Source organism: Artemia franciscana, unplaced genomic scaffold, assembly GCF_032884065.1.
Source record: "Artemia franciscana unplaced genomic scaffold, ASM3288406v1 PGA_scaffold_51, whole genome shotgun sequence".
Taxonomy (NCBI): domain Eukaryota; kingdom Metazoa; phylum Arthropoda; class Branchiopoda; order Anostraca; family Artemiidae; genus Artemia; species Artemia franciscana.
This window is the reverse complement of record NW_027062692.1, coordinates 127195-153511: the sequence shown is the minus strand read 5'-3', so window position 1 is coordinate 153511 and position 26317 is coordinate 127195. Positions and strand designations below refer to the sequence as shown.

The 26317-nt window shown below is 34.4% G+C and overlaps 1 protein-coding gene across 1 annotated transcript in view; it reads right to left on the bottom strand.

Moving 5' to 3' along the window:
* The window catches only part of LOC136041945 (uncharacterized), a 58037-nt gene extending 31964 nt beyond the window's left edge, over window positions 1-26073 (bottom strand). Inside the window, exons 1-4 of the mRNA XM_065726759.1 lie at window positions 22660-26073; window positions 16374-16502; window positions 9939-10082; window positions 3460-3549 (exon numbers count right to left, since the gene is read on the bottom strand). Of these exons, the coding sequence (XP_065582831.1) occupies window positions 3460-3549; window positions 9939-10082; window positions 16374-16502; window positions 22660-25734 (3438 nt within the window). The 5' untranslated portion in view covers window positions 25735-26073. The remainder of the gene's footprint in view (window positions 1-3459; window positions 3550-9938; window positions 10083-16373; window positions 16503-22659) is intronic.
* Window positions 26074-26317: the final 244 nt, after the last annotated feature.

Sequence of the window (26317 nt, the reverse complement as noted above, 5' to 3'; positions counted from 1 at the left end):
TTTGAAAAAGGGGAAGTACCTAAAGATTTTAGAAAACAATAATTAAACCATTGCATAAGAAAGGTGATAAGAGTGAGTGTCGCAATTATTGAGGCATTAGTCAAACCTCTATAGGTAGGAAATTACTTAGTAATATGATACTTTTTAGACTGAGAGATTAGTATCATGTGGACAAAGTTTGAAGAGAAAAACAGTGTAGTTTTAGAAAAGGTAGAGGATGTGACCAAATTTTCGCTCTTAGGTCAATAATTAAGAACATAAAAAGGACATAATTTTGCATATTTAGAATCAGCCTAAATAGTAGATTCTGTTGATTTCTGTTGATCCATGTATTAAAAACAAAACTTCGTTTTTAAGCTAATGTCAGCTTCGATTCTTCATTTTTAAAATTTCGTTCGAGTTTCAGTTTAAATTGTTATAGTTGGTTAATATGAACTGTTTGAAGTACTGGGGAAGTACCTAATGATTTTAGGAAAACCTTAATTAAACCACTGTATAAGAAAGGTGACAAGAGTGAGTGTCGTAATTATCGAGGCATTAGTCTGGTCTCTATAGGTAGCAAATTACTTAGTAATATGATACTTTTTAGACCGAGAGATGCTGTGGACAAAGTTTGAAGAGAAGATACCAAATTTTCGCTCTTAGGTTAATAATTAAGAAGTGCCTTAGTTGTCAAATACCTTTGGTCTTCAGTATTATAGATTATGAACAAGCGTTCGATTCTGTTGCTAGAAAAACTTTAGCAAAGGTCTTATAATTGTATGGTATACCAAACAATAAATTAAAATGATTAGTGCTATGTAAGAGAGTAACGCTGCTGCTGTTAAGGCAGGAAATGAGGTTGGCAGCTGGTTTTGTATTAAATCAGGAGTTCAGCAGGCTTACGTTCTATCCCCCTTTATTAGACGATTTTGATGGATTTTGTTTTAAGGAGCGCAGGAAAGGCAATGGGAGACCAGAGAATCAAATAGGGAGGAAAAACTCTCCTGGACTTGGATCATGCTGACGATTTCATCATCCTAGATAAAAGTGTGAGCAAATGAATGAAATTTTAGAGGTTTTGCGAGTTCCGGGTGCTAGAAAAGGTTTGAAAATTAATGCTAAGAAGACTAAGCGAAGATGAAAAGGTGACTTTGGGTAACGAAAAGATTGATCGGGTGGGCAGCTTCACTTACCTTGATAGTATTATTAGTAAAGACTTCGGGACGAGTGAAAATGTCAAAAGTATAATAGCAATGACTCAGGGTGTTTTTTCACAGTTGAAAAAAGTTTGGAAGAGTAGGAAGATAAGTCTGCAAACCAAGATGAGAATATTAGAAGGTACGATGATGATAGTGGTCAAATATGGCTCTGAAGCATGGGCGCTCCGATAAATCGGATTAAGATTTACTAGATATTTTCCAGAGAAATTGCTTTGGATTGTTCTGAGTACTCGGCAGACTGACCGTGTTTCACACTGTAGGCTGTAAGGAAAATGTAATTCAATCCCGCTTTCTAGGGCTATAAGGAAAAAAAGTTTGAGATGGCTAAGACACGTTCTGCAGATGAAGGATGACAGATTGCCGAAGATTGTCCTTTTCGGCCAACCGCCTACGGCTAAACGGAAAGCAGGTCGTCCTCGTTTGGGGTAGGAGGTTTTCATAAAGAAAGATTTAAAGGAAATGAGAACTTCCTGGAAGGTGTAAAGAGGTAGGCTTTGAATAGATTGGGATAGAGGAGGAGCGTACGTAGCAGTGTTGGCCTCAAGTAGCTTGGTGCTGGGGTGAGTTACTAGTAGCAATAGTAGTAGTATATACATTATGTATAATACCACGAGAACAGTAAGGAAGACGCCGGCCCCCAGCACATCTACACTGCAGACTTTTATACATTGATTCCATTTGTCGCTTGTCTTTTAACCGAGGCTGTTTCAGTGAAGTAGCACACTGATTTAAATCATCCTCTTTAATGGATGTTCAATGGATATTCAGGCGTTCTTCAACAGCTTCATCGGGGTTTACAAAGTACATTTGGCCATACGAAGGTGGTTCAAAGTCACCTTTAGGGGTTTACGATCCTTTGAAGCTGAAAACATCACGACTATTGATGATTTGATCATCGTTTACGTTGAATGGAACTAAAGCAAAACATGAATTCAATTTTCGATTGTTTCTGGAACTCTTAAGAGAGTAATTGACATCCTTGAAACAACAAACCAGTTCATTTGGAAATGATGGAGGTGGTAATGAAATTCAACCTAGGAAGTAGCTATCTTCAATTGAATCACCCTTGTTTGCTATTCTCTCCTTAGGAAAATGGAGGGTTCCACAATCAATACATACAACATTGAAGGGTCCCAATTACTTGTAGCTAACACTTGTGTAGTTTACGCCATCTTTGTTGGTTTGTACTGGTTTTGTACCACGGTTTGATGGCGTCGAAAATTGCAACAACGTTGTTCTTCTAACATAATATTTCTTTCTCCTTTACTTTCATTTTTGACTCTTTTAGAATCTCGCTTTCGCTTGATTTCTAACCGAACAATTTTTTTGTTTTTTAATTTCATTTTTGACACGTTACTATTATATATATATATATATATATATATATATATATATATATATATATATATATATATATATATATATATATATATATATATATATATCCCCTGACGCGGGGATGCCATGGATATTCTGTGGTAGCCACAACACTGTGCTGGGTAGAGAATTTAGAGTGGCGAAACCCTATATAGGCCAGTGTATTCTCCTGATGAGCCCTTATGTTGGGTGTTGCCTCTGAATTATTTGTCTATATTATTTTTTCTATTGTTTGGTAAATGACGACTTATACTTATTGACGACATGACTGCCTGTCCATGGATTATTCTTTATGGTTGATTGTGTGTAGCTATGCTGTTTGACCTATGTGATTGTATGGATGAGTAGGGTTAAGGCCTCATTCAAGTGCTGGTCTATATTAATCACTAATTTAAGAAAACAGTCTTCCTTTTCTCCTTCTGTCTCTTTTTTTTTAAAAATAAATTTTTTTTTTTTTTTTTTTTTTTTTTTTTTTTTGTGTTTGTGCTGTAGCATTGGTGATTTCTCTTCTCATGATATATATATATATATATATATATATATATATATATATATATATATATATATATATATATATATATATATATATATATATATATATATATATATAAGGTATATATATGCCTAAAAGAATTTTTTGCCTAAAAATTCATCTAGACAGGTCACGAGTTTGAAATTATGTCTTCTTTTTCACCTTTCTGAGTTAAAAACGGAAAAAAAAATAACGTTGTTGCAATCAAACCTTGAACACATAATAGGAAAAGTATAGCCTCTTTTTTTCCTAATAGACAAATGTTGACATGACAGAATAAAAAAAATACAAATGATTAATTAGAAAATTAATTTTCTTTTTTCCAAGATGCTCAAAACACAGCCATACCTTAATTTCTAGCTTACTGCTCAGCATTTTCAATTCAGTTTTCTCTTTTTCGAGAATATCAAGTCGTGAGCGCAGGGTCGTCAATTCATCCTAAAATAAAACGAAAATTGAAAAGCTTCGTAGATAATCGTTTTTAATGTCTTAACTAGTAAATAAATTAAATTACTATCATCCCCATTATTTTTTTGCCTCAATCAACGGTTAACCATCATACCATGTCAGTTCACATGAACAGAGACAAAGTAGGGGGGAGGAAAGGATTAAGACGTTTATCAATTTAGGGTTAGAAAGAGACTGTCATTAGTTAATTTCTTTATTTATAACCAACAGGCACAAAACAGAGTACAAAAAAAAAACAGTAAAAAAGAAATAATTAACGAAAAAATTAATATATCTATGAATATACCGAAAAAAAATTTGTTAAAAGACCAAACAAAACGTCCAAATTACTCACAAGAAGCCAGTTTTGTCCAAGGTGGAAGATATAGAAGATTTTATTTTTTGTAAATCTATCTTGCTTGTAATCTATCTAAATTACCTTTCATATGAATAGGGATGAGACATAAAGGACATAGCGGTCATACAAAGTAGAATAATGTTGTGTCAGAGCATGTCTGTTTTATTGTTTTAGTTTACAACTGATTTTTTTTTTCAGATTTTTTTTTCTGATATCGTTAACAATCCAGTATTTTGAATACCTTTACGAAATTTGGTAAAAAAAAAAAGGAGAAGATTATTTTTACAATGTTTATTGTTATTATTTTCTAAACACGACCATAAATAGGAAAATTTCACTAGAAATATTTTAGAATATATCTTCTTACGATAGAGCTGGCGATCCACATAATCGTTTTACATATTAAATAATATGTAAAATATTTCATAACTTACAATCCACATTACAAATACACCATTTTATTCAAAATAGTTATTCAAGGAAATGTTTTTCCTTGTTCCCTGCATTTCTCTTTCCATTTTCCTTATTCAATCGATTAGACTGTTGTGTTGTATTTTGCGATTTATTATCTCGGTTGTTACGGTTGTCTATTATTTTTAACAAATTATCTTTAATTTCAAGGCTGGTCTAAGGTGAGACGTACAAGTATGCAAGACTCACATTTTATCCCCCAAATGGTGGGGAGTCTGGGGCATAAAAATAGAAATTTAAGGTCTAAAACCATTGTTTTTGTGCGCTTTTGCACCACTTAGAACATTAAGTTGATGCCTCAATTTGTTTATTATTGATTGACTTCAACAGGTTCAATATTCTTAGTTGTAGTTTATAGCAATTTTATGTTAAATTTAAGGATATTCAACTAAATTTTAAAATTAGGCTTCTAAGGAGAACTCTATGAAATTAAAAAAAAAATTATTTATTGCTATTGATATATAATTCATATATTGTTTTTTTTAAATAATGCTAAAAAATCCTGCGGCCCCTTTATGAAAATTTTCTTCCATATATATTGATATATAGTTCTTGTAATTGAACATATAGTTCAATTGATGAACTAATAAAAGCTTCAGAAGAAACCAGCTCGTCGCACAGTTCGTCCCCTCTAATATCACCTTGATCATTTCCATTTTATATTAACTATACAATCTGTTTGCATTTGACAAAGTCTTTGTCGATCGGGCAGTTATTCAGTTCAGCAGTTCAGCAGTCAGTTCAGTTCGGGCAGCTATTCAGTTATAGCAGTTCAAAATTAAAATTTTGAAGTATGCTCAAACTTTTCTTCCACAATTGAGTAAGCAGAATCGACTATCGATAAGAAGAAATCAACTTTAAATTTTTCTTGTGGGCAAGATAGATATTCGTCTCTACCTGTATAGTCAAAATGTTTCTTCTTCTTCCTGAATCTTGTGATTTTGAATTTCACTTAAACGTTCTGCTATTCAGCTAACGTTTTCACTTTCACCAAATTAGATACAATATCGATTCTAACGACAGTCGATTGAAACTTTGAAATGGATTTCAACCAGTCTACAATTTTAGGAAAGCTTATCACCATTGATTGTAGCATCTTACTGACCAAGTTGATTTAAAAGAGTACGCCATGCCAGGTTATTCGAGAAACAAAAAATCCTAATCTTCAAGCTGTGTGTAAGCTGTTTGAAACTGTGTGTAAGTTTCCACTCGACCAATAAAAACAAATATATAAAATTTCCATTTTCACTGTCCCTGGTAGATTTTTGCTGTTTTATGGATTTTGTCTTAAAATCACACCTAGTCTGGATATCCAGAATAATAAAGCTAAACAAGAATTCGGATACTCAGGTTTAGAAAGTGTCTACAATTATAGGAAAGCTGATTACCTTTGATTGTAGCATCTTACTGACCAAGTTAATTTAAAAAAAGATGTCATGACAGCAAGCGTTGTGGCCAAAGAGTTTGCTTTGCTTCTAATCTCAAATGAGAGATCATCCCGAAGATCGCAGAGAGCTAAGTGAACTTGGACAATCTGATATCTCAACTATTTTCAGTGAGTTGATTCGTGGTCCAGCAGTGTTATATAGAGATCTTTCAATGGCGAAGTATGCCCAGTTAAAGGCCCAGTCTTCAGACGTCAAAACCCACTCTAGGAGCAAGCTCTAGCAATGGTTAGGTCACTTTCGGAACTGGAAACTTCAGAAACCTGCATCACAAACCCTGAAGTATAAGCTGTGGCAGTCACAAGGGACAAAAAAGGCTCTTTTATTTTATTTGCTGATTCATTTCTGTAACCCATAATGTTTATCCTTCATGCTGGCCTCGTTGTCGTAGCCTTGGTCTCTAGAATTTTAAATTTCAAGATCATAGTTTTTCTAAGGCCTTAAAAACGGTTTCAGATATGCCTTTGCCATTGGCGTCTGCGATTTCAACAAAGCCAACGAAACTTTCACATATTTCTACTATTTTGTCACTTTTTGCATGGATATTTCGCATGAATATAAAAAATTATTCTTTTCTGCCTAAATCTAGAGTGAAGTCTGGAACTAATGCAAAGTACTTGCTTTTTTTTTCGGCTCTTTTTAAATTAGTCCCCCGTACTTTATTTCCCTTTAAGGAAAGAAGCTCGTTTTGGAGGGTTTTCCTAACAAAAGACACACAAATTCGCTTTTTTTATTATAACTCTTGAAATGTGTTCTTTCATTACTGGATTAAACTTGGTTTTGAGTTTCACAAGACCTAAGTAGTTTCCGTTGTCTAGTATGTAATCTGTTTCAAGGGTCCCTCTTGAGGCTAGTTTGTGCTATGCTAAAAATTGCGTGACAGCAAGGACATTTTCTTGTGTCTTGAAAGGTGCCCAACATTTCCTTTTCTTGTACAACAATCCCTTGATTTGTCAGTCTTTTTTTCTGCTTCAGTCAATTTCTCGTAACACATGTCATTTGAAGCTGTTTCACGTTTTGTCTCTTTTTTTTTGGAACCACTGTCAAAGTTACATGATAGGTCAAGAATCCTTATACAAGAAATAAATAAAAATTCACCCAGCCCATTACTTGATTTACAGTCACTCTAAATTCTTTTGTATTCCTCTTTCACTTTTCTTCAACTCCATGGGGGTCCTATGGCCTTAAAAACTATTACATCTTCTGTCACTGATCGGTCTGCACATCATCTTCTTAATTCAAAGAATATTAATATTCCATTTGCTCCATCGGTGAGGTCCAATCTCAATGAGATAACTGCTTGTCATATCGTGTAGAATGCCCTACATGGATCTGGTCCCGAATGTCACTAGTTTGGCACCTTCAAAAGGATCTAAATTTTTTTAACGTCTAGATTAATTATGTCTACTATTCATTTTTTTTTTCAAGATGGGATGGATGTCCCTAGGCTGGGTTGAAATTTTTTGTTGTGAGTAGTGTTTTCCTTGTGCAAAGTAATTCTCGTGGCTTGGTTTAATCTGGTTTTGAAAGATGGACGACAGTTTTTCATTAGTGTTTAACTAATTTTTTTATGTGTTAATTTAGTTGTGCAGTTTTTCCCCTTGCACATATAGGCCGTAGAGCCTTTTGTGGGGCCAGAAGTTTGAATTGTGTTTTTTGGGTATTCTGAGAATAAACTGATTTATTTGATTGCGAACTGACTGAAAGAATGATTGCGATCCTCAGCTCAACTTTGAAATTCAACTGTAATAGTTCAGACAAAGTTAATTCTAGTTTAAATATTTTGAGCCAACATTCAAATCAATTGTAAAATTTTTCTAATTCTCTTGTATATATATATATATATATATATATATATATATATATATATATATATATATATATATATATATATATATATATATATATATATATATATATATATATATATATACTAGCTGTTGGGGTGGCGCTTCGCGCCACCCCAACACCTAGTTGGTGGGGGCACTTCGCGCCCCCCCCAAGCCCCCCCGCGCGCGTAAGTCGTAACGCGCCATATTAGTTACGCGCCATTGTAGTTGTCTCCCTATGTCCAACCTGTATATATATATATATATATATATATATATATATATATATATATATATATATATATATATATATATATATATATATATATATATATATATGTTTTTAACTACGTAAAACTTGCAAATATACAACATTCTTTGCTGTCCAATTGTCTGTGCATATAAATAGATTGTCTGGTTTACCGACTCTTGAACATGCAACATATAATGGTCCATGGGAAAACAATCCGTATTCAGATCTATACCTCATGATTCTAATGATTACTCTTGAGCTTTGTTGATGGTGATTGCTAATCAAACATTCCCTGTGTCCCCGTCGTCATTTATATATCCCCCTGTGCCCCCCGGCATCCCCGTTGTATTTGTGTCCCTGTGTCCCGGTCATCATTTGTGTCCCGGTGTCCCGGTCTGTATATACATTCGTTTTTGAATTGGTCTTTTTTTAGGTTTTAGTTTTTTACCTTTTTTTAGTTTTTTTAGTTATACCTCATGATTCTAATGATTGCCTTTGAGCTTTGTTGATGGTGATTGCTAATCGAACATTCCCTGTGTCCCCGTCGTCATTTATATATCCCCCTGTGCCCCCCGGCGTCCCCGTTGTAGTTGTGTCCCTGTGTCCCGGTCGTCATTTATATTCCCTGTGTCCCGTTCGTCATTTGTATCCCGGTGTCCCGGTTTGTATAGGCTATACATTCGTTTTTGAAATGGTATATGATGAAATAAATTTTTGTATTTTTCCCCTTTTTTTCTTTTTATTTTTTTTTATTTTTATTTTTTTTAGTTTTGTTTTTCTCCTTTATTTTTCATTTTTTTTCCTTTTTTTATTTTTTTTCTTTTTTAGTTTTTTTAATTTTTTTTATTAGTTTTTTTTTCTTTTTAGTTTTTTGGTAGTTTTTACCTTTTTTTAGTTTTTTTTTAGCTTTTTTTTACTTATGTCCTGGTCGTCATTTATACTCCCTGTGTCCCGGTCGTCATTTGTGTCCCGGTGCTTTGTTGATGGTGATTGCTAATCGAACATTCCTTGTGTCTCGGTCGCTTTCTCTTTAAGTGTCCCGGTCGTCATTTATATTCCCTATGTGCCGGTGTCCTGGTCGTCATTTGTGTCCCAATGTAATTTCGTAATTTCGTCAGTCGAAAACATGACTTCAGTCGACACAGAAACATGACGTCACCTGACACACAGACAGACAGACAACTTATTTTTATATATATAGATAGATGTGCCGGTGTCCCGGTCGTCATTTGTGTCCCGATGTCCCGGTCTGTAATTTCGTCAGTCGAAAACATGACGTCAGTCAACATAGAAACATGACGTCACCTGATCCACAGACACACAGACAGACAACTTATTTTTATATATATAGATATATATATATATATATACCGTTTGGGCATGTTTTATATGAGGACCGATTTCTACTTAGCCGTATGTTTATTATACTTAAAAACTTTGTAACTGCCTAACACATACTGTTTCCCCTCCCATACTGCAGAAGAGGCAAAATTCCACTTTTCTTTTTCTGAGAGAAAATCCTGAATGGGTATAGCGAGAAGCCAAAGCCTTCTGTAAGATAAATAGGGCCTTCTGTTTGGAATAGTCTGCCGGCTAGCATCAGTGAGTCTGTAACTTTATAAAAGTTTAAAAATAAATTGAAAACACTTTATTTAACTAACAGGTTTTCAAGGGCAGGAGGTTCTTGATGTTTCTTTCGCAGTTTTTTCGGGTGGAGTGGGGGCTGGAACCGGTAAATAATATTTAATAGGATTATTTTGTTGTATTGTGTTCATGTGTATGTGTTGTTGTTTTCATATTTAAGAAAGGCTAGGTGGATAATCATGAGTTGTTTTGTTTAGATATTTATTTATAAGATATAAATCATAACATGAATTTGCAGTACAAGTCCTCAGGACTTCCTTTTTGCTGCAATAATTTATTAGTGACATCATTTTTATTTATGTTTATGTTGGAGGTAAAAATAAAACCTACCTTCCTACCTACCTAGATAAATAGGTTATATTCATGAGATGTAATCTTACCGTAGCAGAGCGAAGCTCCTCTTCTGTCCGGTGAACATTCAAAAGAGGAGAAAGTTTGATTAAGAGACGCCACCAAGGCCATTCACGGACTCCAAGCAGTTTTCGAACATTGCGCTGAACGCAACGTACTGCTGTGTCCTCTACCTAAAACACAACAAATCAATGTACTCTTCCACTTTCATTAACTACATATGCGACACAAAACCAAGTCATATGTTTAGTCCAGTTGGCAGAGTGCGATAGGTAAGAATCCAATTCAAAGTTTTGGATTTAAGCCTTATACTTTGACGTTTTTTTATAACGCGTCTGCCTTACCACATGTAAGCTTTTTTCAACCAGTTGGGAAATTTTCTTCTGCTGCTTCAAATGCGATTGTTGTTTTTTCAGTTTTGCAAGTATTTTCTTAGCATCCCTATTAACTTGTAATAATTTCCCAACAGAACAGCGTTTGCAATTTTTTCCATAAAATGGACGACCTGTCTGGTAGTAATAATCTCGACAAAACTAAATTGTTCATTTTCTTTTATATTCTTTAGTGTGATTTAGGTAAATTTAAGCAAATTTTAGAGAGATCGAGAACAAAGAAGAAAAACTTGGAAAACAAGGGGTTTTATAGCCAGAAGGAAGAAACAAGAAGAGCTATCCAACAAATAATTGAAGCCTCATTGATTTATATGCAACGGTGTACAATTATTCATCAACAATTAGAGATGAGGGCCGATGGACCTTTCTGTGGTTCGATGTATGTTTCCGTGTGGTAGTGAATTCTCAACAAGTTTTTTTTTTTTAGGCCGATTTTTCTAATTCTCAATAAGAGTTCCTACAAACAAATATGAAGGAGCAAACAAAGAGGGATACTCGCTAAACTCCTTCATTCAGGATTTGTCAGAACAGCACTCTTGGAGAACGTGAAAACAGTACTCTTAAAATCCATTTTCGATATTTCGACGGAAAATCCATTTTCGATATTTCGACGGAGTTAACGACAAGACCAAAACGTAGACTCAGATCCAGCAAAGCGTAGATTTTTACCATTTTCCCTCGAAACCATTTTAGTCCGAACAGGGTCAAAAGGTCACAAAGCAAAATTTCGGATATAGCTAATTAGCTTTAGACTATTGAGATGATATTTCAATAACGAAAGTAAAACAGTTCAAAATAGGGATGAAACATTTATCAAAATATCAAATATATCAAAATAGGGATGAAGTTATCTATGATATTTCAATAGCCTCTAAGTCTCAGATGCAAAAGTCTAGAACACTATACTAGCACCCGAGGGCACATTCCTCGCTCCCCAGAAAATATATATACATACATACATACACATAATATATATATATATATATATATATATATATATATATATATATATATTATATATATATATATATATATATATATATATATATATATATATATATATATATATATATATATATATATATATATATAGTTCATAAAAGTTCAATCGTTAGTACAGGCAATAAATCCAGAGGCTGAGAAGAGCTAAGAGCCAAGAGATCATATGGTGTGAGCTGTAACAAAATTCTATGAATCAATAGATGGATTTAAAAGGAAAACAAGAGGCTTAATGCCGATCAGGATTTAAAATAACAGCTCTGAGTCATGACGTCCTTCTAAATATCAAAATTCATTAAGATCCGATCACCCGAACGTAAGTTATAAATAACTAATTTTTTCTAATTTTTCCTCTCCCTTAAGCCCCCCAGACGGTCTAATCTGTGAAAACGACATAATCAAGTCAATTTGTGCAGGTCCCTGACTCGCCTACCGATTTTCATCGTCCTAGCACGTCAAAGAAGCACCTGACTCATCAAGTCACTTAACCCCTGCCCCCAACTCCCCCAAAGAGAGCGAATCCAGTGCGGTTCCTTCAAACATGTATCAAGGACATTTGCTTATTCTATCCACCAAGCTTCATCTCGATTCCTCGACTAAAAGTGTTTTCCAAGATTTCCTCCTCCAACTCCCCCCAATGTCAAAGATCTGGTTGGGATTTGAAATAAGAGCTCTGAGGCATGAATTACTTCTAAATATCAAATTTCATTAAGATCCGATCACCTATTCGTAAGATAAAAATACCCCAATTTTCTGGTTTTCCAAGAATTCCGGTTCCCCCCTCCAACTCCCCCCAATGTCATAGGATCTGGTCGGAATTGAAATTAGAGCTTTAAAGCACAAGATCCTTCTAAATATCAAATTTCATTAAGATCTAGACACCCTTTCGTAAGTTACACATACCTCAATTTTCAAAATTACTCCTCCCCCAACTCCACCAAAGAGAGCAGATCCGGTGCGGTTATGTTAGTCACGTATCTTAGACAAGTTTTTATTCTTCCCGTCCAGTTTCATCCTGATCTCAACGCTTTAAGTAGTTTTTAAGATGTCCGCTCCCCCAACCCCCCCCCCCCCAATAACGCTGGATCCGGTTGAGATTTAAAATAAGAAATATGAGTTACGAGATCCTTCTAAATACGAAGTTTCATGAAGATCCGATCCAATTTGTAAATTAAAAATACGTCATTTTTTCTATTTTTTCAGAATTAACCCCCCCCCCAACAAAGCGGATCCATTCCAATTATGTTAATGCCAATCTAGGATTTCTGCTTATTTTTCCCACCAAGTTTCATCCCGATCTTCTTCAATCTAAGCATTTTCCATGATTTTAGGTTCCCCCACCCCAAACTTCCCCCAATGTCAACAGATCCGGTCGGGATTTAAAAAAAGAGCTTGGAGACACGATATCCTTCTAAATATCAAATTTTATTAAGATCCGATCACCAGTTCGTAGGTTAAAATACCTCATTTTTTCTAATTTTTCAGAATTAACTCCCCCCCCCGAACTACCCCCAAAAAGAGCGGATCTGTTCCAGTTATGTCAATCATGTATGTAGGACTTGTGTTTATTTTTCGCACCAAGTTTCATCCCGATCCCCCCACTCTAAGTGTTTTCCAAGTTTTAGGTTTTCCCCTCCCAACTCCCCCAATTTCACCGGATCCAGTCGGGATTTAAAATAAGAGCTCTGAGACACGGTATCCTTCTAAATATCAAATTTCATTGAGATCAAATCACCGTTCGTAAGTTAAACACACCTCATTTTTTCTAACTTTTCAGAATTACCCCCCCCCCCCCCCAACTACCCCAAGAGAGTGGATCCGTTCCGGTTATGTCAATCATGTATCTAGGACTTGTGTTTATTTTCCCCACCAAGTTTCATCCCGAACCCTCCATTCTAAGTGTTTCCCAAGTTTTAGGTTTCCCCCTCCCAAGATCCTCCCCAGTGACACCAGATCCCGTTGGGATTTAAAGTAAGATCTCTGAGAAACGATATTCTTCTAAAAATCGAATTTTATTGAGATCCGATCACCCGTTCGTAAGTTAAAAATACCGCATTTTTTCTATTTTTTTAGAATTAAACCCCCCCCCCCTAAATACCCCAAAGAGAGCGGATCCGTTCTGGTTATGTCAATCATGTATCTAGGACTTGTGCTTATTTTTCCCACTAAGTTTCATCCCGATCCCTCCACTCTAAGTGTTTTCCAAGATTTTAGGTTCCCCCTCCCCCCCCCAATATCACCAGATCCGGTTGGGATTTAAAATAACAACTCTGAGTCACGATATCCTTCCAAACATCAAATTTCATTAAGATCTGATCAACCGTTCATAAGTTAAAAATATTTGAATTTTTCCAATTCTTCCGAATTAACGGGCCCCCACTCCCCCCCCCCAGATGGTCAAAACGACTATTTATAATTCTGGAAAACGACTATTTCTAATTTAATCTGGCCCGGTCCCTGATACGCCTGCTAAATTTCATCGTCCTAGCTTACCTGGAAGTGCCTAAAGTAGCAAAACCGGGACCGACAGACCGACAGAATTTGCGATTGCTATATGTCACTTGGTTAATACCAAGTGCCATAAAAACGAAAAAGACTATTTTCATTTGATTATTGTTTCTTCTGACTGATTGAAACTACATTCGACACATGGCGTCAATTTAGGAAATTCTAGAGGGGGGGGGGCAAATTGATCAAAATACACCAAAAAGGTATTTTGCAAACCCTAGGGGGGGGGGACAAAATAAGGAAAGGACATGTGCAATTCACTCCTCAATTTACGCCCTGTATTCAACTTCTCAACTCAAATTTGAACGAGGCATCGGGTCTGAGTAATTTCCTGACGGGTAACGTTCCTTTTGTTCTAAAACGCGACAAAGATCCATAGTATTTGTAAAGTTATCGACCCATACTGTCGATGTTTCTTAAAGTCGAATTTTGGAGTACGTTCTGCTCGCTGATATTGTAAAAAAATAATAATTCCACTTCGTTTCAATTTCAATTATAAATAGGATTGACTTTACACAAAACCTATATTATCCTAAAACGAGTAACGATATCCTAAGACGAGTAACGAAAGATCCTGTGTATAAAAAAGCATTTCTTTCAAAGAATAGCGTTTCTTTTATAGTTATTTTAAGGTACTTTTTTAATTCCTTTGCACGACGCAAATGTCTGTCTCAGTTGCCATCTGAGCCAATAGCAATAAAAAATTGCTTCCGACAAGACAGCATACTTTCTCTCCATGTATCTCTAAGCATGTTCTCTCTAGTCTTCTCCGATCCCTTCCAAGATGCATTCGTTTTTGGAGATATTCCGATAATCTATGCTTGCGAGGTTTAGCTTGTAAGCAGCACTTGGTCAGGGCTTTTAAAACCCAAATACGTCTAATTTTAGTCTTGAAATCAATATGTTTTAATATACCCTTATCCGTCAAAAACCTTCTGGAGTGGTTCGGGATTCCCTTCTTCTACTTTCCTGTTGAAAAGGCCTGTTTTGACCACCGTTCTGGCCTATTAAAAAACAAAAGCCGTCTTTTTTTTGCCTTGAAATAAGTAGGTCGTGATATAGACCTGACCAACTTTTAACATATCGTTTTAATGAGCCTAATCGAATAAAACCCTCTACAGTGTTTTGGACTCCCTTGCTCTATTTTCCTGCTAAGAAGCTGAAGTGATTCGATATTTTTTTTTCCTTCAAATTAATCTTTCTGTAAGAGGCTTTGATTTCTTTAGCAACATATTACAAAGCTCAAGGATTTATTGTGCTAACATTTTGACTAACTAAATTAAATGGTATTGGCGGGTCTTGGCGTACTCTATACTGAATTTTGTTCAGTAAACTAAGGAAATATAATAGACTTTTAAAGAGGCTTCTGTAACATTTCCCGAAAAGAAAGAACCAAATTATCCATATAAAGGTTCATACAAATAGTATAGATTCATCATACATCTCCTAAGTATCATTAATAATACTTAAATTGTATCTTCATGTTGTGACCTTTAATTGTAGTTCACTTTGAAGATGCATCTCTACATTAAGACCATCATGGTTAAAAAGTCAGTCCTGGTAATTTATATATATATATATATATATATATATATATATATATATATATATATATATATATATATATATATATATATATATATATTTATAATTTTATTTCAACTGAAAGTAAGGACCAGCATTCAAACTTAAAATGAACAAAAATTATTCTGTTTGTGAGGAGAGCTACCCATACCTCAACCATCGCTCTTTGCGCAAAAGTTTTTCTTTTTTACCATTTTTTCTCTTTACCCCTTTCTTTGCACAAAAAGCTTAAAGTTCTTTACACATACGAATCACTCAAATTCAATGGTCCTTGTGCTTGAGTATTCTTTCTTAAAGAATCAATCACTTATGCAAATGACCAACCTCTGCATGATTTGGAATTTTGTAAGATGAACCATGTCCATGTTTCTTCTATAATCAAACTGAAAAAGCCAAATTTTTTCTTGATTTTTCCTCGCAATCTATTTATACAAGTTTTTGGCCTAGATCCTTTCCCTAGAACTAAAAGTTTTTTTTTAGTTTTATATGGTCTAAGCTAGAAGAATAGATACAAATGCAAAAGATGGTAATATTTATGTTTTTAGACTGCGTGCTCTTTGTAAAGGTAGAATTTTCAAATTCCCAATTTATGTAAATAAATTGAAAAATTGAAAGTAGTCAATGTCATTTTTGGACAACAGTGATGTCATATGGGGAGGGGGGAGGCAGTTTCCCCCCAATGAGTTGGAGAGAAAAAATTATTATATAACCCACGCGCCCTGACTCTCTAAATTTGAGCCCCTTCCCTCCAATCCCCCCAATAAAAATGCTAGAGCTACGCTTCTGATGGACGACATATATTTTTAATAAATCCAGAAAAAGGGAGTCAAAGGGAATTAGTACAGCCGACTGAGAATTAAATAAATAATTAGTTTTTTTTGCAGTGTTTGGCTAGCAGGGGATTATGCAGAACAAATAAACATAGATACAATTATTTGGCAAGCCTAGAATATACATTGTAAGATTAAAGTGGAGCATTACCTTTCGTCTTTCAAGACGCTTTCTCGCCAAGTAAGCTCTGGACCAGGCTTGCAGTCGCGTGATCTTAGTAGTAATATGATCATCTCGCTGAGATTCAAGCTTGGACAGAGTGCCAGCACGGAAAAATATCTGGAAGAAAGTGAAGACTTAAAATTGAGAATTTAGACGGAAGGAATATATATATATATATGTATGTATATATATATATATATATATATATATATATATATATATATATATATATATATACATATATATATATATATATATATATATATATATATATATATATATATATATATATATATATATATATATATATATTCTAGTTGTTGGGGTGGCGCTTCGCGCCACCCCAAAACCTAGTTGGTGGGGGCGCTTCGCCCCCCCGCGCGCGTAAGTCGTCGTTACGCGCCATTGTAGTTGTGTCCCTGTGTCCCATCTGTGAATACAGATATATGTATAGGTTTTAACTACGTAAAACTTGCAAATATACAACATTCTTCGCTGTCCCACTGTCTGGCATTTAAATAGATTGTCAGGTTTACCGACTCTTGAACATGCAACATATAATTGTCAGTGGGAAAATCAATCCGTATTCAGATCTATACCTCATGATTCTGATGATTCCCTTTGAGATTTGTTGATGGTGATTGCTAATCGAACATTCTCTGTGTCCCCATCGTCATTTATATATCCCCCTGTGCCCCCCGGCGTCCCCATTGTAGTTGTGTCCCTGTGTCCCGGTCATTTATATTCCCTGTGTCCCGGTCGTCATTTATATCCCTGTTTCCCGGTCGTCATTTGCGTGCCGGTGTCCCGGTCTGTATATACATTCGTTTTTGAATTGGTATATGATGAAATAATTCAGGCGTCATATGCGGAAAAACATGACGTCACTCGACAGACAGACAGACAGACAGACAACTTATTTTTATATATATACTAGCTGTTGGGGTGGCGCTTCGCGCCACCCCAACACCTAGTTGGTGGGGGCGCTTCGCGCCCTCCCCAAGCCCCCCCGCGCGCGTAAGTCGTTACGCGCCATAATAGTTACGCGCCATTGTAGTTGTGTCCCTATGTCCCACCTGTGAATATAGATATATATATATATATATATATATATATATATATATATATATATATATATATATATATATATATATATATATATATATATATGGTTTTAACTACGTAAAACTTGCGAATATACAACATTCTTTGCTGTCCCATTGTCTTTGCATATAAATAGATTGTCAGGTTTACCGACTCTTGAACATGCAACATATAATGGTCCATGGGAAAACAATCTGTATTCAGATCTATACCTCATGATTCTAATGATTGCCCTTGAGCTTTGTTGATGGTGATTGCTAATCGACCATTCCCTGTCCCGGTGTCCCGGTCGTCATTTACATCCCCCTGTTTCCCCCGGTGTCCCCGTTGTAGTTGTGTCCCTGTGTCCCGGTCGTCATTTATATTCCCTGTGTCCCGGTTGTCATTTGTATCCCGGTGTCCCGGTCTGTATATACATTCGTTTTTTAGTTTTGTTTTTCTCCTTTATTTTTTTCCTTTTTTTTTCTTTTTTAGCTTATTTAGATTTTTAGATTTTTTAGTTTTTTTATTAGTTTTTAGTTTTTTTTTCTTTTTAGTTTTTTTGTCCCGGTCGTCATTTATATCCCCCTGTTTCCCCCGGTGTCCCCGTTGTAGTTGTGTCCCTGTGTCCCGGTCGTCATTTATATTCCCTGTGTCCCGGTCGTCATTTGTATCCCGGTGTACCGGTCTGTATATACATTCGTCATTTATTTTTTTCTTTTTTAGTTCTTTTAGTTTTTACCTTTTTTAGTTTTTTTTTAGTTTTTTAGATGAAAATTTTTTTTAGTTTTTTCCTTTTTTTCTTTTTAGTTTTTTATTGGTTTTTACCTTTATGTTAGCTTATTTTTCAGTTTTTTCCTTTTTTTTTAGTTTATTTTTATTTTTTATTTTTTTTAGTTTTTTACCTTTTTTTAGTTTTTTTATTTTTTTTAGTTTTTTAGCTTTTTTACTTTTTTTATTAGTTTTTAGTTTTTTTGTAGTTTTTGCCTTTTTTTAGTTTTTTCAGTTTTTTTTTAGTTTTTTATTGGTTTTTACCTTTATTTTAGCTTATTTTTCAGTTTTTTTCCTTTTTTTTAGTTTTTTACCTTTTTTTAGTTTTTTTAGTTTTTTTAGTTTTTTAGCTTTTTTATTTTTTTTATTAGTTTTTAGTTTTTTTTTGTAGTTTTTGCCTTTTTTTAGTTTTTTTTAGTTTTTTAGCTTTTTTATTAGTTTTTAGTTTTTTTTGTAGTTTTTGCCTTTTTTTAGTTTTTTTAGTTTTTTAGCTTTTTTATTTTTTTATTAGTTTTTAGTTTTTTTGTAGTTTTTGCCTTTTTTTAGTTTTTTCAGTTTTGACGTCACCTGATCCAGTTTTTTCAGGTGACGTCACCTGATCCACGATCCACAGATCCACAGACAACTTATTTTTATATAGTTTTTTTTTTTACTTATGTCCTGGTCGTCATTTATACTCCCTGTGTCCCGGTGATTTGTTGATTGCTAATCGAACATTCCTTTTGTCCTGGTCGCTTTCTCTTTGAGTTTCGTCATTTATTTTTTTCTTTTTTAGTTCTTTTAGTTTTTACCTTTTTTAGTTTTTTTTAGTTTTTTAGATGAAAATTTTTTTTAGTTTTTTCCGTTTTTTCTGTTTAGTTTTTTATTGGTTTTTACCTTTATTTTAGCTTATTTTTCAGTTTTTTCCTTTTTTTTATTTTTTTTTTATTTTTTATTATTTTTAGTTTTTTACCTTTTTTTAGTTTTTTTAGTTTTTTTAGTTTTTTAGCTTTTTTACTTTTTTTTATTAGTTTTTAGTTTTTTTTTGTAGTTTTTGCCTTTTTTTAGTTTTTTCAGTTTTTTTTTTAGTTTTTTATTGGTTTTTTACCTTTATTTTAGCTTATTTTTCAGTTTTTTCCTTTTTTTTAGTTTTTTTTAGTTTTTATTTTTTTTAGTTTTTTACCTTTTTTTAGTTTTTTTAGTTTTTTAGCTTTTTTATTTTTTTTATTAGTTTTTAGTTTTTTTTGTAGTTTTTGCCTTTTTTTAGTTTTTTTAGTTTTTTAGCTTTTTTATTAGTTTTTAGTTTTTTTTTGTAGTTTTTGCCTTTTTTTAGTTTTTTTAGTTTTTTAGCTTTTTTATTTTTTTTATTAGTTTTTAGTTTTTTTTGTAGTTTTTGCCTTTTTTTAGTTTTTTCAGTTTTGACGTCACCTGATCCAGTTTTTTCAGGTGACGTCACCTGATCCACACATCCACAGACAGACAGACAACTTATTTTTATATATATAGATAGATGTATATATATATATATATATATATATATATATATATATATATATATATATATATATATATATATATATATATATATATATATATATATACACAATGATTTACATAAATAAATCATTCCAAAAGTGAAATTGCTACTGTGTTAGTTCTTGGTGCTTGACTCCAAGAGACTATTTATATCGGTTCGATAAATCTATATCCCAAAAGGTTATTTATCTCAATTTGTTACTTAATAATCCACCAATCCACAAACGGAGTCATTTCCGTTGGTACTGTTCGTTTGAAAATGGCAAGAATAGGAAATTTTGCATCATGGGCGAAATCTAATAACCTTCTATCGGAAGACTAGCTATCGTTTGCACTCAATTTAATCGTAGAGGCAATAAAAGCAATCTGTGATTTAGCAAAAGTATCACATGGTGAAGCTGTGAAGGTTGTGTCTCAGGCAATATATTTAAGATTCCATCTAACATCATATTTCGAAGATGGCAAATCGAGGAAAAGCAGCAACGGCAACGCTGTTCAGGAACAGTAATTTGACGGGAATAGGTGACTTAAAGATGCACAAAAACGTGTTCAACTCAAAATAAGGCCAATCCTCCACTATGGAGGGGAAGTATGGGGCCTAGAAGTGGCAAATTCATTAGAAACTCTACAGCTACAATATTATAAACGAATGCTCGGTCTGCACGCCACAACTCACACACTTTTCATCAAGGGAGATTTGGGACTTTTCTCCATGAGAAAACATAGACAGATCCAATTCATTAAGTTTTGGCTGAAAATACTGCAATGTCCCTCCTCAAGACTCATCAGAGCAGCGTATGATGTATTACTTACCCTGGGACAAAAATCGTCATGGCCCTTCCATGTCAAAAAACTACTGGACAGCACAGGTCTATCGTATGCATGGAATGGAGGAGAGGGCCCAATCTCAGACCAAAAAGCCTTTCTCTCAGAGATCCAAACAAGGCTGGAAGACCAAGAAATTCAGAAATGGTGGAATGACCTTAGCCAGTAGGAAAGCTTAAGTTCTTACTATAAGGTGAAAGAACATTATGGTGAAGAGTTATATTTTAAATTAGGGATTCCAAAAGAATCCCTGAGGTCTTGGATACAAGTGCGAGCAAACTGTCCCCTCATCACAGTATTTGGAAAAATAGGTGTCACCCGGAAATGCGGTATACTTGTCGAATTTGCGGTGATCTTGATGGGCTAGACCATTTTCTTTTCAGGTGTCAGGGGCTAAATGAGTTAAGAGGGAGCTTTCTTGGGGTGGATGGTCGTGAGCCCCTTCTTGGAACTTGGAAGTCGACGTCGAAAATAAATATAGTAGCAGTGGCAAATTTTGTCCAGAAGGGTCTTGTTATTCGAAAGTCGATTGTTACATAATTTAGTTTGTTTGTCGTTATATATGTATGTATACGGCCTGAAAAATGGCTTTAAATACAGTCATTCATTCATTCACTGAAATTTAAGACAGCGCTTGATGCCTAATTCTGAGTTCTGAGTTACTCTAGGTGACGTGTGGACCTTCGGAACCCTAAAATGAACTTGCGAGTCAAAATTTAAAATTCAAGCCGTTTTCAACTTCAACCATTAGTTTGACGGTAATGTATAAATGTATTTCCTTTGTCAGTATCTCCAACACTCCAAGTAATTCTTTCCTATTACCACTGCTAGAACAGTAGAGCATTAAGTGTGTATGTGTTGGTAGTATCATGAAAGTTGGACCGAGTTATTCCAGTTAGTCACTAGTAGTTGTTGGCATTTCAATAAACCAAAATAATTTATTTTTAGATTTATTTTTTTTTTGCTTTGCCACATTTTTTCCTGTAGTATGTTCAAGCGATATATATTCAAAACTGTTTGTGTCTGTCTATTTGCTTTCCTAATTTCTCTTTTTTGCATTTAAACGTCTCCAGAATTTATTTTTTGGGTAATACTTTTAGATAGTTAAAAATGTGACTGATTTCTCATAAAAAAAAAGAAGTTCGTCCATTTAATTTAATGGATTTTTGTTGCAAGTGATTTCCTCTCGTCTGCTATTTCTGGACGATATGTCTCCTGATTTTTTTTTATCGGAGAGGCTAAATGGCAATCCTATGGCGTCTTACAAACTTAAAACAGCCCTGCACCAAGGAATTCACATACTGATTTTTTTTTTTTTTTTTTTTTTTTTTTAAGTCAAAGATTTGTCTATCTAAGTTAACACATCCATCTCAAGTAAGATTTCACTGTTTTCGAATATCAAGTTTGTTTTAGGAAACATTTTACGAGAAATACAAACTCAACACATCAAAAGTAAAAGAACATGCATAGAACTCTTATTTTTTCACTTTCTTTTTTCTATACGCCCGATAAACTTGTGGGATGTAAAAGTGAATCAATGATAGTGTCAGCCAAAAGAAATTAAAAACTATGTGCAATTCAATATTTGTTTTCTCACTAAATAAAAAAAAAAAAATTAAAATAATCGCCTGGCTTTGCAACAGCTCCGGTTTGAACCATAAGCGGGGGTTGAAATGCATCCAAGTCTAGCTGTATAGGTCTCTGGAGCGTGTGCAACACATTCAATTCTATTGTTGGCTAAACATACTTCAGGACTAGCAACTAGACTTAGATCCTAGAGTTCTGTGTCTGCTTGAAAAATTCAGCCAATCAGAAAGCTTTTTGGTTGCCATCTTCCCTACTTGTTTAAGAATGTTGGTCACAAGCATGTAGGGCAACATTTTCAACCTTAAATACTGGCATGAGGGTTGAATGTGTGTCAAGGCAAGAGGGTTTGGCCAGATATACCCGAAACCATTTCTTAATTCACTGTAAACTACGATATACTTAGGAGTTTCGCTAGAAAATATTGCTTTCCCACCGAAAATTCGTTAATACATAAAGCTATAAATAAAGGAAAAACTTGAATTATAACTATTACCTCTAGTTTATCCCTGCAAATATCTTTGTCAGTACTGCAATATGCAGTCTTAGCTTCTTTGATAGAAACTTTGCTTTCTTGGCTTAAAGCCTTAAAGAATACATCATGTTTTTGAGGTAAGACCGTAGGCTCAGTAGTACTAAAATCACCAGAGATAGCCGGGGTTGTGGTAGGAGAAGCCAAACTTTGTAAGTTTGAGCTCCCTTTCAGGTCAAATAACGGGGATTTACTAATGGAGGATATGAACTTCACAGGTGGCAATTCCGATTCCCTATTTTGTTCATCAATGTGTGTTTTTGGTTTTGGGTGATTTGGTCTCTCTGGTACTTTGGTTCGAGTTGCAGCACGGAGTGGAAGCGGCGGTACTGCCTCCCGAGCAAAGCTACAACCCGTTTCAAAATTATCCAAGTTAATCGATAAATCATTACTTTCAATCTGATCAAACTGCTTTTCAATTTCAGAAAAATCTGGACCAAACGATTCAGTCAAGTCATGTCCACTTGAATATCCTGATGTACCACTGGAAACACTAATCTTCTTGCAAATGCGAGAATTACTATCATAATTTAGGCTTTCTTTATTATAGCCGTCAGACAAAATAACTGTGTTGGATCCAAAACTAATTTTGTCACAGGTATTACTTGTTGAATGAGAAAAACTTTGAGAGTTTGCTGGGAATGTCCCTTCTACTCCACAAACCAGATGACTATTTAAAGCAGATACGAATTCACCAGAGCTACAATCAGATTTGAAAGAACAAACTTCATCGTTTTCATTATTTAAGGGTACTAAATTATGCCTTTTCGCATTTTCCCAAAACCGTTTCAGTTCATGAACTTTAAATGAGTCACTTTTAACAACAACGCGCTTTTTGTGTGCCTGTTTAGTGTTGGGATCGACAACTTTATTTCCTTTGGCGTTTATAAGGTTTTGATCCTTTCTTAAATCAAGTTGCACCATATTTTTACTTTTATTCGTTAAACTGTCTAATCTTGAAAGATCATTACCGATACTTGAAGCTAATGAAGCTTGATAGAGTTTTTCTTTAAATCCATCTACTACATCCGGTCCCGTTGGAGCAGAATCTCTTTTATTTGAGTTAGACAAAGACTTTGTTCTTCTTAACCCATATTTCCCACCGTTACAAGTTCCGCTATCGCGTGAATTCCAAAATTCACGAACACTACTGAGATTAGCTACATGAGCAATTTCGTCTTGTGGTTTAACAGGTTTCTGAATATCACATGACTTCAAGTCACAAAGTTCGTTGGCCGGATATTTACCCATATTAAAATTCTGCTTGGAATCAACGGGTTCCCCAACTTTAGTTAACATCCAGGGAATATCGGATAAAGGATTCGTAGGATTGGGATAATTTTTCTCAAAAGAACTTGTCATATTTTTAGCATTATATGGAGGATACACCATTTGATAGGAAAGACAGTTGTCAATATTTGTATTCTTATCGTTCATTTGTGTTAATACTTTGCGTTCCCAGTCGTCCAAAAGCAAATTTAACCGTGTTAAATCAGACGAAACACTACTCAACCCTAATTCTATCTCGCCATCTGAGGAATTCTTCTTGAAAGTTGCAGTTGCTTTTTTAAAATTAGACTGTTTTCGGACGTTCTCTGCATGCCCAGAACGCTTTAACGTATCAGAATTTTCTGTTTCATAAAGATTTTGATGAGACGACTGTCTATTTGTCTTTAATTCTACTTCTTCATTAAAGACATTTTTCTTTGAAGACGCCACCACAGTCACTTTTTTCGCATTCTTTGTTTGTGTACGTTCTTCATGCTCGGAACCTTGGGATATGTCAGCATAGCCTGTTTTGTTAAGGTTGTGGATGGAATTCTTTCTTTTTATGTCCATTCCTTCATTTCCCTCACTGGAATTAAAAGGTGAAATATTTTCGTGTGATTTATACCTTATTTCATCTTCAAAAGAACTTGGTCCACTTTCCTTCTTTGCATAATGAAACTTTTTCATGACATTCTGTAACTTCTCAATGACATGGTCATCAGCTTTCATGTCTGATGATGAGAGAGTCAAGCTTTTGTCATTTATAGATGGTACACTATCTAAACTGCAAACCTGTGAAGAGGTTACAAACGTGGGAAATTTGGGAAAGTCAGAAAAATCTATGCGACACGCTGGTAAAATATCGTAAAGTTTTTCTCCAGATATTTCTTTGGTTTTATCGCTTTTAAAATATGGTTCTTTATTTGATTCATCGACTTTGGGCTTTAAAAATGAAAATACTGTATTTTTGTCAATATCGTTCTTTCTGTCATTACTTGGTTCAGTGTCTTTCTGAACTGTTTTTGTAGATTGAACATTATATTTGGCTAAAATAGCATTCTGAGAGCCGATATTTAGCTTTTTATTAGGTTGGGATTCTTGAAATGTGCTAAAGCTTCTAATTTTAGGCGTCTTGTATACCACTTCTATTTCAGCATTACAGCTTCTAAGATTATGGTAATTTTTCTTGGTTTTACTCTTTACACTGTCACTAAGTTGGTTGTAGAGCTCAACTTTATCCATGATTTTTGCTTCACTTGTGGTGGCAGTTTCACAAGCCACATTCTTGTGTAACAACTCTTTTGCAAAACTTTGAACCCCATCAATATCAAATAAAGCATCTTCAACTTTTAACAAATCAGCATTCGGGTCCCATCTTTTGGGTATATCATAAATGGGTTCATCTTTAAAAGCAATAGGAACACCAATAGATGGCCGAAGAAAGCAGTCCTTGGCCACATCTGGAAGTTTTCTCGCTGAATCATATTTCAAAACTGACTCAATTTCGTCAGTAACACGTTTGGAGAATAGCCTTTTGACAGACCCAGATGGCTTGTTGAGGAGAACACTAAGATTTTCATCATTTATGGAAGTATATTTTTCAACTTCAGAATTCCGTTTTAAACTATTACCATTAAATCGGGAGATAAGTTCAATCAATTTTGAACGATGTGCTTCCTCCTTAGGGTTTTCAACTTTTATATTTTTCTCTAAGTGAGATTTGTCTGATTTTGAAGTAGTGACCGAATAGCTCCTGTGAATAGGCCTCATTCCGCTGACTATTGATGATGATACTAAATCAGACTATTTCTCAGCCTTACAAGTTATTTAACTTAAGAAATAGAATAAGCTTAAGAACAAATCCAACACTATTGCAAGCTCCCTCAAGTTTTCAAGCAACATCAATAGATCAACAACATGCACAATCACAAGAGAAAAAAAGATTCTCATCCAAAAATAATTCCTTCACCAATAAACCCCAAAATCTAACTGAGATTTTCTCCGTTCAAATGGAACGTATCTCTAAGCGAATCGCACAACATGGCAATTTTGTGGTTAAAGTTATTACATGCAGTTAAAAATCAGTTTGAATAAATGCAAAAAATTCATCTTAATTACAAACAGTAGTTTCTTGCGTGAGAAAAACCTTGTTTTTTGCATTGACATCCAAAATTTAACTCAGAGATTTATGTAAGCGTTTATAAAAACTACACTTTCGCTTTACTATACTTCAAATAAAAAAATAATTAATAAATACCACTGACTTATTCACTATTTGGTCTACTTAATACGAACAATAAAAACCACATACAACAACAAGTGAAAAGTGTGCCACAATACGAAACTATGAGAC